Source organism: Lepidothrix coronata, unplaced genomic scaffold (genome assembly GCF_001604755.1).
Source record: "Lepidothrix coronata isolate B3197 unplaced genomic scaffold, Lepidothrix_coronata-1.0 Scaffold14, whole genome shotgun sequence".
In the NCBI taxonomy this organism is placed as follows: domain Eukaryota; kingdom Metazoa; phylum Chordata; class Aves; order Passeriformes; family Pipridae; genus Lepidothrix; species Lepidothrix coronata.
Window position 1 is genome coordinate 8866413 of NW_016690194.1, and position 14221 is coordinate 8880633.

Consider the following 14221-nt stretch of genomic DNA (forward strand, 5'->3'; position numbering starts at 1 on the left):
TCCCTGTCCGTGCAAAGGGAGCTTTATCATCGCCCTTAAAGCCATTTTTGCTATCACCTCATATATCTCCCGGGGGTAGCCTGTCTGGGAATCAGCTACCGTGTAAGCTCTCTCTCCTGCCAAATGATTGCAAGTCATGCCTGCTTGTGAACCACCTGGGTCACTTGCATACGCTACGCAATTCTCCCGATAGCCTGTTAACTAGACGCTGTATCAAGCTGTAGTTAAAACCATCTTCAACAGCGTCTTCCAATCATGAGGTATAAATACATAGGTGGTAATAAATGTCTCCAAATATGACAACATTTGAGACAAGGAGATACCACTTTCTTTAACAATTTGCCTCAATTCCTTGGTCACCTCATAGGGCAAGCTTTGGAACTGAGGGGTTTGGCACAGCCGGTATATAACTGGGCATGCACTAATAACTTTCCAGTCTCCCGTCCACATTGCCTCCTCGTGGCATTTTTCCCATCAGTTAACTGACACCCCCACACCTGTACGCTCGCCCTCACCTGGAGGAACCACCGTTGATTCCTCCTCAGCATCCTCTGATGCCTCACTATCCATGGTTCTGAAACACTCGGCTTCTGGCAGCAGTATGCCAGAGGATGGCTGCCATGAAGGGAAGGCACCAACCCCCCATCACGTGGTCAGGACAAGATGGCTGCGGGGCCGGAAGAGACAGCTCAAGTTCCAGTCCATTTTGCGTGCAAGATGGCTGTGCCCAGGTAACATTTCTTTCAGCACATAGCCACGAGTCATCAGCGACAAGAGGGGGTAAGTTGTCTGGATTCCCTTCCCCACGCCGCGGTGGGAACCTACAAACTGCACCTGTGTACTGGCTTCATGATTTAAAATTCCTGCCCTTTCTCTGCAGCTCACATGCGCACCAAAATCAGGACCCTCGCCGTAGCTCATATTGCACGCCCCCCGCTCCTGCCCACGTGAAACCCAACCCAAGTCCATTGTTAGGTCCTCCCAGGTAGCATGCTGTTCTCCCTCACCCCTGTGTCTGTTCCCAGTGTCTGGGGAATGGCTACGCCTAGCAGCATTCATGGGGGGGTGCAGGAAAATGTGTGTTTGAGTCTCTGGGGGGGTTCTGCTTTCTTTGAGCAATCTGCAGAGCATTCATGACTTGCATCCAGGCAGGAAGGCATCTAGAAGCTTCTGTATCGCCTAACATAGACCTTTTTCTCATGGTCCTGCCAATTTTTTGCCAGGTGTTTATATTTAAATCTCCTACGAGTGGCAGTCCTGATGCAATGATTTTTATCCATTTCAAGAGTTCTGTTATTTCTGCACGTGTGATCTCACTGGGATATTGTCTTAGCAAGAGACACATGGCTTCTGCATCCCTTTCTGTGTCCTGGGAAACCGAATTCCCCATGCTTTCTTTACCTTTTTTCTTTGCCACTTTCCTCTCGCGTGCGTTTTCTCGCTGCTTTCGGTTCTTGCCGCTTTCAATTTTTGCCGCTTTGGCTTTCGGTGCTTTCGGTCTCCGCAGCTTTCAGCTTTCACCAGTTTTGTTTCCCGCTGCTTCTCGGCTTTTGTTCTCCACCTCACTTCTCTTCGCGTGTGAACTTTCAATTTTTTTCAAGCTCTGTTCAGTATTGTGTCCTCCAGCCACATTCTGCGCTGAAGTCTCGACACTTTTATTGGCATCTGGCTTTTTTTTCGGGATGCGTTCCTGAGCTTTAGAACAAGCTAGTGTGAATGCTACTGCAATCTTCTTTGCTGCAAGGCAGTCTGATTATCCCTGTTACAGGAAATGCCCCCCCATTCAGGGCGCCATATGTGGCTTTATTAATATAATAAATAAACCACATGACCCAGTTGGTTGGATTCCCAACAACCAAATCCATTTATTGGAAGTGAACAGCACCTTTTACGTGCACTTCAAAATGACATCTGATTCTCTTAGCCAACCCCATGGGACTTTCCACTGCCCATGTGTATTAGAGTATATTTTAGGGACTACATCTCCCAGGATGCCTCGTCCAGCACCCCTAAAACACATTCCCCACACTTTAGTGCTACAGAAACACCCCTTGAGGTGGAAACGTAATTTCTGAGGTTGGGTGTTTTTTCTGGACAGGTAGTCACATCTGCTTTAATACGGGGACTTTTTTTGCTTAACTACATAGCTATGTGTATATACACATGTACCAATTCCATTTAGGTATTTTGAGAGTACATTCAGTTTTACCTGGTGGCCAAAGAACTGAAGTAGAACAATGCCTGAAACAGTGTTAGTGGAAGAGGAACCCAGTGAGCCTCAGCAAGTCTTAAGTTTTCTGAAACAAAAAAAGCTCTGGGACAGCAAGTGCCACTCCCACCATGCTGGCAGAGCCAAAATCCCGGCAAGCTGAAAGACACCTTGATAAATGGATTAGTCCATCTGGGTGCTGGCAGATGGACAGAGGAGTCTAAGCACCCTTCAGGCCCACTCAGCTTGTGGCTCTCCCTGCGGAGATGGGAATGTCCTGGGTGACAAGGAGACGGTCAGGAAGAGGGGCTGCTCTGGGCACCTGGGGAGGGTCTGAGCCAAACACATGGGCTTGTGCTCTCTCCAGCTGGCAGAGGACAGTCTCCAGGCTGGGGGAGTCCCCAAAATCCTGTGTGTCCTCTGCTGAGATAGGGGCACCCCAGGATCCTACTACCCATCAGCTATAGGGCTGGTTTGGAGTGGTAATATCTTGGAGACAACCTGGGGTCCCCTCCCAGTGCAGGGGGCAGATCCCTAAGCTCAGACAGATGCTGGGATGTCTCATCCTCAAGGCATTTGAGGAAGGCAAGCCCAGCACTGTGGCTCAGAAGGCTTTTCTGTGTCCTCCTCAAATTCCTCTACCAGACAAAAAGTGAGAGAAGCTGTGGAGGGCTGCATTCCGAACCTGTGGTTAATTTGGGTCAGCTGGCCTGGTTGTGTCCCCTTGGTTGTGGGGGAGGAATATTGAGACACAGTGCTGATGCTATGCCAGCCCTGCTCAGCAGTAGCCAAAACACTAGTGTTACCAGTGGTAACAAAGGTGTTACCAACACCCTTCCAGCTCCCAGTGCAAAGCACAGCACTGGGAGGGCTGCTATGGAAAAATTAACTCCGTCTCAGCCAGACCCAATACACTTCCCAAGAATGAATGCAACACATCAGGTTTTAATTCAGAAAACAGAGACAACAATAATCAACTGGGAAACTTTTTTATTTAAGCAACAAGGTAGAAGTAAAACCTATTCTATCAAGCAGGGCTTTAAAACATTTTGCAGCAAAAATCAAACGGACAGTCGGAAAAGTAGCAGAATGTAGGAAAATTGTATCAAGTGAGAGTCTTCTCCAAACCTGCTTTCAAACTGTGTAAATAACTGCAAAACTAGCAACTAAGAAATGCTCAGTAATATGCCAGTATCCAGTGAAAACCAGTTTTAGTTAATTACAGTCATTCCCCAACACTCAAAATGCACATTAGGAATCATGCATCTCTGTCTCACCTACCTGGTAAGCTTGCACAGAAGTACACTACCAGCCTACATCAGAAAGAGGAAAATTTTAGTATTAACATCTTCCAGGTAAAAGCAATAGTCTGCAGAACTACTGTGAAAAACTCCTGACACCGGTGAAGTGCTGGTCTTTGAGTTACACATTAACTTCCTTTGGTTTCAGGTCTCTTATCACAAGAGCTACAACGTGCACTTAGTGGGGACTGGCATGTAAAAATTTAGGAAATGAAGATCCCACTGCTTTCTGGGTTACCCACAGATGTAGTGGGCTTAGAGGTGGCTGATCATCCCCTTCTTAATCTGAGTCCCTAGGAGACCCTCACAGATAATGTAGAGTAAACAACGTCTTGTTCACTCTGAGTCTGCATTAGAACTCTCATTATCACAGATGCACAAATAGCACAGCATCAACATTGGGCACATTCACGATCCCAGGTAAGTGTGATTTACTGATCTTTGTGACAGAATAAGGTACATAAATTGTCATTGATAAATATACTGATACGAGAAAGCACAAGCAATGGTATTCCCATGAAATAAGCAATGGTATTTCCATGAAATAAGGGGGAGCAGAGGGGTACAGCCCATTGGCCATTCCAGGATACAAAGGGGGAGTCTCCTCTGACTTCCTTCCCCCCTTAAGATTTTTTTTTTTTTCTTTGAGGTGGGGAAAAGACAACGTTCCAGTTGATGTCATCTCATGATAAGGTGCAGTTTGAGTGACTATACTCATACACGTAAAGCATGTACAGGTTTTACTTCATTAGCACATGCAGGGTGTTAAAAGTAATATGCATTTTCAAGTCAACGAAACAGAAGTTCAGCTTTTGGTCACTGGTTTGGCCATTCCTCTGGCTCAGTTCCCATTAGCTGCATTGTTTTAAACAGGGCATGACCACAACACCTCTGTGCCGCTCCATCCCTTTTCCCACTCCTTTCTTAGGGCAGCACACCAAGCTCTCTCAGTGTCCCTGCTCCCAGTACATGTAGAGTTTGTTTCTGGTAAACTGCCAACACAGACACTTCTCTTTGCTCAGCTTTGTCTTTTAGCATTTCTCCACAGGGACTGAAGAAAAATGTCAGCTTATGGCATCTGTATTCTAAAGCTACAGAAAATATATGTGAGGCCTCTACCATGGCCAGATGGCATTGTTCTTTGGGAAATTACAACAGTCAAAAACTACATCTTCTGTTTGCAGTAGTGAGAGAATACACCCTCACAGGACATGAGGGTGTACATGCAAAGTGTCTTACCTGAAAAGATCTTTAAGAATGCACACTACTGGAAAAAGCACAATCCAAAAAAAACCAAAACTAGTACTGGTGAAAACAAAACTGCTGTGGATAAAAGCCGACTGACCAGAAAGCACAGAATAGCCTACACAGATTCCAGGAGGCACGAAAATTTCACATCACTTTATCACAGAACAGTATCCATCCAATAGAATCACTTTAGCAAACCACTGGAGGTCTTCCACGACCTCTGGACACAATCCTGATTACATTCTCTATGGGCTCCTGCCTAAGCAGGAAGCTTGGACCAGGTGACATTCAGTGATCCCTTCCAACCTTATCCATTTTCACATTCTGTGAAAATGAACAGCAAGTCCAAATCCCTTCTCACAGTTCCCATTAAATTTTTTATCCTGTTGACTTTCAGACTATGTTGTTAATATTGCTCTCATGCACACAACTGGACATGAAAAGCTGAAAGGGTCTGAGCAATCTATCCTAAAGGGGGGAAGACACAGCAAAAAGCAATGAGCACTTCTTCTAGCCATCTCCTCAGTGTTCATTTCTACTGCCTTGCATAGTCTCAAGCATACAATGCTTTTTGGACACTGAGACCTTTATTCACTCTGCAAATGAATAAACTCTGTCCGTAGATATTTCTCTCCTAAAGTTACTCCCAACTATCCTACAAAGGGATGTCTGTTACGCTTGTTATTCAGCAGGACTCACTGATTGTAGATCTTCAGCTGAATAACAAGGTGAGGGGTCTCACGGGATTTTTTTAACATTACTACTCCTGCAGCTGCACCAACGAGTGTGGGGTTTTCCAGACAACCTGGGAGGTATTTGGCCTAAGTAGCAAGTCACTTTACAAGGTTTCTCATAATGTTTAAAGAAGACCCTCTGTATCCTGAACCAAAATGGTTCCAATGGTTCATGTAGTGAAACAGTTGATAAAGCTTCAGGCGTTTCTCAAACCCTGCAGCTTTGGGAATTTTACTGTGATAAGCAGAATAAAAAGAACTGCTGAAGCCACCAAACATCCCAGCTATTGCAAGCTCATACTCTGAATGGCCGTAGAAAGAAGCTGGATCAAAGATAATTGGACCAGAATCATCCTCAGCTACGTTTCCTCCCCATAGATCTCCATGCAGGAGAGCAGGAACAATTTCTACATCACAGAACAAACTGGGTATTTTCAGCTGCAGAAGGAAAAAACAAGACATATAAATACATTTTAAAGTGAATGATTGTAGAGTTTTATCTGCATAAACAGCATAGGACAAGTAAACAAAGACACTGAGCAAATCCAGAGGATTACTATTTTTCATAAAGTCAGCAGCAAAAGAATAGCCATCCAAACCTTTTTTAGCAAAAAATTAAATATTTAAAACTGTATTTGGTGCTGGAATATTGACCAGGTTTAAGAACAACCACTATCACCACTTCATCATTAGAAGGCTCATGGATTTCTCACTAACCCTGAGGAATTTCCACAAAGTAGTACCCAAGGAGCTAATACTGCAGTCACTTAATTAGATGCAAACAGTAAATGAACAGACAATGTGCTTATGTACATTTCTCATCATGAACATGTTACAGGGAATGAGAAATATGAAATCCATCTAGTAATTCCCAAACAGTAAGGCAAGGTGTTATCTGTCACTCTGGAATTCACTTTGGAATACTAGCATAGGGTGATGTAGCAAAAGCCCTTAAACCTTAAAATAAAGGGCCTCTTAAGACCTAAAAACTGGAGTTTCTTACCAACAGAACCAGGGCCAAACCAAAATACAGCAACTTTAAGAAAATAAAATCTGAATAACTGATACCCAGCTATCACTATAACGAGAACGGAGAGAATTGCTCCTACCTGAAGTTGTGCCCAAAGTTCTCTTGCTTCCCTGTCTCCTGAATTCTTTTCGATCATGTCCATCTGGGGCTGGATTCTTTGTTTGGCAAAGAAGGTCACCCAGTCACTCTGCCAGTCATTCACCTGAAGGACAGGACTGACATGTCAGTTCTACACCACATGAAAGGCTTGTTTTCTTCATTTTCAAATAAACATTTTAAGGATTATTTGGTACCTTTGTGCTGGTACCAAATACAACAGTAAATGCTACCATTTAACTGGACATTATCTTAAAACATTAAATTAGGGGAGTAAAGTTTTCTTTAGTGATTAAAACCCCAGAAATGGAAGAGCTATGAATGTCCAGTGCAGCAACAAGTGCCGTCCAAAGCACTACTTTCCTTAGAAGACTGGAAAATGTTTTTTCTTTTCACTGTTCCACAAAAAATAATTTATTATGATAATTTTGACCCTTTCTGTCATTGAAGAGAAAAAAAGATAAACTTAAAAAAAGATAAACTTAAAATGATAAACTTCTGATGATGTACAACCTACCTGTGGAAGATAGCCACAGCAGGTAATTGTATGAAAGCCAAACTGATCCACAAACTGGACTTCCGTTTGCCCTTGCCCCTTACCTTTCAAACCAAAAACAAAAATTCAACACTAATGACAAAATATTAAGCAGCCACAATGCAAATGAACCTTAAACACTATGGAAAAGTACAATGCTGCTTCTACTGAGAATAAAAAAAAATTGCTCTTTTTTTTACAATGGTTGTTGCTGTTGTTTTTTAAGTTTAAAGCTCAATGTAAAGCAGCCATATTCTACTTTTCATAATCACATTTTGAGGTATTGTATCTCCTCTGATGTCATGTCCTCCTAGAAACTGTGGTTTGGACTCCTGAGAGTGTCAAACTGAGTGTGTGTTTTGCTCACAGAGATCCAAACAGAGCAAACAAAAGCAAAAAGAAGCCCTCCTACCTGGGTGCTTCATCCAACTCATACTATCTTTAGTGGAAGGAGACAAACTTGTCCTGAAGCGGCAAAAGCTATTTCAACTCTTCCGTAGATTATTATTAATTAGGTTAAATTTGCAAACAGTACTGTACCAACTGTGCTCTCTTCCTTCTTCAGCTTCTCTGCAAGTTGCCGGTTATGAAGGTGAAGATCAGCCAGTTGTGTTCCAAGAAGAGCTGAATGTCTACGAAACAAAAACATTCTTAGTAACACTGACACATGAACGAATTCACGTCTTGATAACCAAGGAATTACTTCAAAAGATTTATCAAGTAAGTAAAAGAAGTCTGCATCTCTAACAAAATAATTTTTTACAAGATTCCCGTTAAAAATGCCTCCTCTTTCTATCAATATTGCACACAGACAAAATGTACTTGTGTGGTTGTTTCTGATGTGACTGTTAAAAAAAATGAAGAACTATCAATTCTAATTTCTGTGCAATATCACTTCCAGAAGAACTTTCAGTAAGATATCTGTGAGAAAGCACAACATGTTACGCCTTTTTTTTAATGACAAAAAATCTTTGGAAATAGAGCCAAACAAGGCTCTCTTCTCTGTATCTTTGTCTCTAGCTTCTTTTCTCTAAAAGGTCTAGAAGATGTGCCAGTCAAGTAGGCCTTGTTTATTATCTACTTTTAATAAGAGCTCATCCTCTACACATTGCAAAAAAGTCTTGCAGCAATTACAAACAACTCTTACAGCCAGTTGCCTCCCACATTAATAACAGTACATTTCTTTTCCTGTCTTTGATGTTTCTCTACTTTCCCTGTTCTCAAGGCACTGTCACTTAAGGCAAATTTATTTCTTCATTTTGTTCCTGTTAGCACAGGTGGTAATTATCCCCAGATATCTGCACAACAAAGGAAGAGTTTGCAATCCAAAACAAGATCTTTGCCCTTTCTCTGGTGGCTCACTGAGGGCTCTTCATGAATTAGAAACTCTCCCAGGGAGCAGAATGAGGGATGACTTTAAACTGGCTGCAGAAGTTCTGAGAATGAGGTGAGAAACTGGTCATGACCACCTCCCTAATGAAATCAGACACATGGATTCAACATATAAGTGCTTGTCAGAGAGAAGGGTCGAAAGTTTGAGACTATCAAAATGAAAGTAAGAGTTCTAAAAATATTGAAATTAATTCATTGGGGAAGTGCTTCTGCATACTCATGGCAAGCAACAAAGCACTGGCTCTTATATCAAAGGCAAGTACACAGAACGGGTGATCAGGTCATTTTCCTTACTATAAAAAAGGAAGCTTACTTTTATCACTAATTACCTAAACAAACAAATTCAAAATTAACCAAAACTCAGACTCATTTCTTGATGTATGGCCAATTTTCTAGGTGAGGCATTGCGAGGTATTTTATACAGTTCTCTGCTGTATAACTTTCTGTATGTTTCCTGACTTGCTCTGTAAAAATTTAAACAAGTTTCCCCTCTGAAAACAAGTGACGTAACTGTCATAACAACCAAAATTTCTCATTAAAGGAGGCAAAGATAACACTGTGTTTTACCTGTTTAAGCCTCTCATTTCCAAATGTTCCATCACAAACGCAGTGCTGCCCCCAGGCAGGTCTATAACTTTGATGGGTTTAGGCACTTTTATCGCCTGCGTTTTCAGGAGGGCTTCCAAACTTGCCATTTCTCCCTCAAACATTCTTCTGGCCTGCCAGACATTAGAGAAAAGCATCAGTCTCCATGAAAATCAGTCACTGGTAAACCAGGCACTTTCACAAAACCAATCAAGGCTGTAAAAGTTAAATGCTTCTACTTTAGAAGAGTCAGGCAGACATTGCAGAAAAAGAGCATGTGGGAAATCTAACAAACGTGGTTGAAAATAAAAGCAGGAACTATAATAAATAAAACAGAAGCCACAACAAATAAAACAGAATGCTACCCCTTCAGTACTGATACATGGAACACTGCCAAAGGACAATTTGCAACACACATCAAATAAAAATTCCAAAGCCTACAGGACATCACAGAAATGACAGAACAGTTTGGGTCTGAATGGACCTTAAATTTCATCTTGTTTCACTCCCTGCCATGGGCAGGGACACCTTCCACTGGACCAGGTTGCTCTAAGATGCATCCAATCTGGCCTTGAACACTTCCAGGGATGGGGCAGCCACAGCTTCTCTGGGCAACTTGTGCCAGGGCCTCACCACCCTCACAGAGAAGAATTTCTTCCCAACATCCCATCCCAACCTATTTTTTGTCAGTTTGAACCCATTCCCCCTTGTCCTGTCACTGCCTGCTCTTGTAAAAAAGACATCTTTCCTGTCTGCCCCTTCAGTTACTGGAAGACTACAATTAGGTCTCTCCCCAGCCCTCTCTTTTCCAGGCTGGACAATCCCAGTTCTCTCAGCCTTTCCTCATAGGAGAGGTGCTCCATCTCTCTGACCGTCTCTGTAGCCCTCTTTTTGACTCACGAGTGAAGAACTGCTGAGCTACTGAGCCATGAGTTATCTCTGTTCAGAGGAAATAAGTTAATACTGTATCTCTGTCTAAAGCATCATACTAGGTTAAAGTCTGCTGCTAAAATAGAGTAAAAACTGCTGATGCACAGCTGCTGCTGTACACACAGCACAGCATTTACAATAGACTTGAACAAAGTTCACTTTCATCAGCGCTCAGGATCCACACACAGGCAAAAGCACTGAAAAAGAAACAGCCGGATAGAAAATATACCGAGATCTTTTTTTCCCCAAGCCTGATCTTGCAGCTAGGTGGCTGCTGTGTATTTAGCTAGTTAAATACACAATTATCAAAGGCATAGGAAGGGTCCATTCAAACTACCTATTTGTATTTCAAGCAACCGATGCTACCAATTCAAACTCTTTTCTGTAAAGCTGGATAACCTTCCTATATTACCCCATGTTACCGCCTCTGTGCATCCATCTAGCTCCCCAATATGAACAGAAAGCATAGAGAAATTTGGAATAAATATAGTGGCATACATGCTTCCAAACACATTTGTTTGCTATGAAAGGCAAACACAAGTTCTGACTTCTGTTCTGCCATTGAAACTTTTTACTTGATAGACACAACTATAAGGTATCTTTAAAGGAAATTCCACCTGAGCTCTGCTTTTCCTGCTGTAGAGCTATGTTGCATTGTACTTACGTCTATCAAATGCTGACATCTACCTTCAACAGCAGGCAGTTCCAGATACTGAAAGCAGAAAATCTTGAGGAATTGTGGCAAAATATCACTTAGTGAGAAGAGCTCCTTCTCACACCCAGGGAATTAATTAGTGGTTTACTTACAACCACGAAAGGTGCAGACAATTTTACACCTGCCAGTTTGCCTTAGACACTATTACAGCACTCACAGACACAGTTACACCACTGTTGCCCCCCCACAAATGACAACAACATGTCATAGTACTGCATGCCCTGGACAAACAATACTGATACCACAACACAGTCCCATCACAGAAATCATTTAGGTTGGAAAACACCTCCAAGATCATTGAGTCCAACCTTTGACCCATCATCACTTTGTCAACCAACACAGAGCACTGATGCCACATCATCGTTTCTCAAACACCTCCAGGGATGAGGACTCCAGCACCTCCCTGGGCACCCCCTTCCAATGCTTAACAACCCTTTCCATGATGAAATTCCTCCTGATGGCGAGCCTGAACCTCCTTTGCCACAGCTTGACGCCGTTTCCCCTTTTCCTAACCTTGTTCCCTAAGAGCAGAGCCCGACCCCGCCCTGGCTCCACCCTCCTCTCAGGGAGTTGCAGAGAGCGAGAAGGTGTCCCCCCCCCCCCGAGCCTCCTTTTCTCCGGGCTGAGCCACCCCAGCTCCCTCAGCCGCTCCTGGTGCTCCAGACCCTTCCCCAGCTCAGTTCCCCTCCTGGTCACGCTCCAGCCCTTCAATGTCTTTCTTGTCCTGAGGGGTCCTGAACTGCCCCCAGCACTCGAGGTGTGGCCCCAGCAGTGCCCAACACAGGAACAGTCACTGCCCCGGTCCTGCTGCCACACTACTGCTGACCCGAGCCAGGAATGCTACTTCCGACAGCGCCGCCTGCCCACCTCCCTCGCTCCCGCTCCCTACCCCACCACACCTCCTCCTGGGGGTTGCTCTTGACGAACACCCGGCCGCGGTCCGTGTCGTAGCTCTGGCCCTGGCTGATACAGCCGCCGCCGGTGTGCCCGGTGGGCCGCAGCAGCACCGTGCCGAGCTCCCGCCTCAGCGCGTCCTCCATGGCGCCCGCGGGGTCGCTGCGGCTGCGCGGGGAGCTGAGCGGGGCACGGGGCGGGCGTGGGGGCGGGAGGAGGTGGCTCAGGGCTTTCGCTCCTCCTGGCCCGCAGATTCAGTTTTGTTCTTACTATTTTCACAGAATCACGGAATATACCGAGTTGGAAGGCACCCACAAGGGTCGAGTCCAACCCTCAGACCTGCACAGGACCATCCCCAAGAGTCACACCGTGTGCCCCGGAGTATCAGCCAAACGCTGCTTGAGCTCTGTCAGCCTTGGTGCTGTGACCACTGCCCCAGTGAGCCCGACCGCCCTCTGGGGGAAGAACTTTTTCCTAATATCCAACCTAAACCTCTCCTGACACAATTTCAGGCCGTTCCTTCTGGTTTGAGTCCTGTCTCTGGTCCCTACAGAGCAAAGTGCCTGCCCCTTCTACCACTTAAAGTGAAGAGTTTGCATTAACGAGAGAGGACAGAAAACAGCCTTGAAGTATTTCAATTTCCTATACTATTTTTAATTCAAATATGCACAACTTCATAGTAAAGGTACTATGTCTTCAGTATCTACTGATAAGTTTATTTCAATGTAAAAACCTAAGTCCTGAAGAAAGGAAAAGATAAGAAAAAAGCAGCTTCAAATATGATATAAGCAACAGGAACAACAAAAGTAGTTAACAATACTGAAACCTAATGCACAAGTTTGATATGCTACAGTTCAGTAACGACATACATAATCTTAACTTTCAAATAAATAAGCTACAGTTCCTAGGCGTGTCCTGGCTGACACAGCTGGTGCTAGAACTCCACCTGCTGTTTGGTCAAATCCGATATTAGTCTCTTAATGTGAGACATCTTATTGTGCAGATACTGGTATCTGTTCTTCAGAGTAGCTGGGGCTAGACTGCAAAGGAAAAATAAGAAAATCTGGGCATGTCCTTTCCGTTAAAATAGCCTTGAGCCAGGCTTAGTGGTTACCACCTCTTACAGACACTTTTTTCTTCTCATACTCTGTTAAGACCTTTCTTAAGAAGCATCTTCAAGGAAAGAATAAACAAGCATAAAGCCAATATGAAGAACATTTCACTATTAAAAGAAAATGCAAACAGATGTACACCATTAAAAAGATGCTGTTTGACTCAAGATTCTGTGAGCCATCACTCTCCTGCTTTGCAAAAATAAACACCAAGCCCCCATATCAACCAAGATCTGCAAGTAAACCTGTCAACTAGCAACAAAATCAGTACCTGCTCCAATACTCCCTTTGGCACATGCCTCACGCTGCCATGCATCCACGAACGGCTCAGACAAGTGCAGTCTGAGGGCTGGACAACTTTTTTTGGCTGGGTTTTGCAAAAAAATCAGTGCCAGCCCACACAGCACCTCGGCAAGTATGCCAGTTACTTAAGAGGATTTACAATACTACTCCTTCATAAAATCACGAGTTCTGATATTGAAGATGTGCAATTTGCACATATCCATATCAGATATGGATATGTGTCCATATCAGAACTGTCCGTGCTGAACACCCAATGCACATCAGGGCATCTCTGCGCGGCCATTGTGACCTCGCTGATGAGAGGGGCTCTGCAAAGTTATGGCGTCACAAAGGGGATCCCCGGCTCCCCAATAAAAGCGGGTGAGCCGCACGCCCCGCACACCACCATGGCCCGCTACCGCCGGCGCTCCCGCAGGAGCCGCAGCCGGAGCCGCAGCCGCCGCCGCTCCCGCCGCCGCGGCGCGCGGAGGAGGCGGCGGGCTGGATCCCGCCGCTCCAGATACCGCCGGCGCCGCCGGGGCGGCAGGAGGCGCAGACGCCGCTGAGCGGGCACCGGGCACCGCGGACCAGGCCCCGTACGGACACACGGCGGGCCTGACAATAAATTAGCACGGCAAACGTCACACGGGTGTGCTTGTCTCTGCTTCGCCCCCCTCATAGCGCCTCACGCCTCAGGGCTCCCCTGTGGGTCGCGCTGCTCGGAACCCGCGCCCGCATTCCACGTGTTCCATCTGCTGCTGCTCCTGTGTTTCCAGCTCCGCTGTTCGACAACAGCGCTCCCAAACTCTTTCCCTCCCCGTTTTTCTGTGCCCTGTTCATGTCCATCCCAAAGCTGAATCAAGAAGGAATGTGAATTGCAGACCTTTTCAGAGGTCCCCTTCCTCTGATATTCGTGCTGTATAGGAATATATTTGCATCAGTTCATCAAATTTATTTACATTAAATGGATGGTGAATTTTTTTACATAACTATTCCTTATTGCACAAATTCATCAAGTGATGAATTTCCTACATAAATGATGCCCCTTATTTACATAAATTCATCTTCACAGCTGGCAAAGCTTCAGTCTGTCACCAGCAATTTTCTGCCGTGGACATGGTCCTGGGGCTCCCGGGCCCGTGGCCGTATCCCCCAGCA

General features: G+C 44.8%; 1 protein-coding gene across 2 annotated transcripts; it reads right to left on the reverse strand.

The window, feature by feature from the left end:
• Positions 1-3182: 3182 nt before the first annotated feature.
• On the reverse strand, positions 3183-13383 carry LOC108493094 (ketosamine-3-kinase-like). Of its 2 annotated transcripts, none has more exons than XM_017806071.1 (6): positions 13053-13383; positions 9113-9264; positions 7694-7785; positions 7136-7218; positions 6602-6724; positions 3183-5930 (listed from the first exon to the last, which is right to left on the reverse strand). In XM_017806071.1, the coding sequence occupies exons 1-6, from the start codon at positions 13095-13097 to the stop codon at positions 5592-5594; spliced, it is 834 nt and encodes a 277-aa protein (XP_017661560.1). In that variant the 5' UTR covers positions 13098-13383; the 3' UTR covers positions 3183-5591. The 2 variants fall into 2 exon arrangements, with proteins under 2 accessions (XP_017661560.1, XP_017661559.1); XM_017806070.1 differs by lacking the exon at positions 13053-13383 and adding an exon at positions 11675-11826.
• Between the last annotated feature and the right edge of the window lie 838 nt (positions 13384-14221).

What these genes read in the sequence shown, in the direction of transcription:
- LOC108493094 (XM_017806070.1), bottom strand. Translation starts at nt 11,815, where the DNA reads ATGGAGGACGCGCTGAGGCGGGAGCTCGGCACGGTGCTGCTGCGGCCC. An exon ending in GCTGTGGCTATCTTCCACAG is followed by an intron (nt 6,725 to 7,135) that starts GTAGGTTGTACA and finishes CCTGTCCTTCAG; the next exon opens with GTGAATGACTGGCAGAGTGA. An exon ending in AACTTTGGGCACAACTTCAG is followed by an intron (nt 5,931 to 6,601) that starts GTAGGAGCAATT and finishes TTCCTTCTGCAG; the next exon opens with CTGAAAATACCCAGTTTGTT.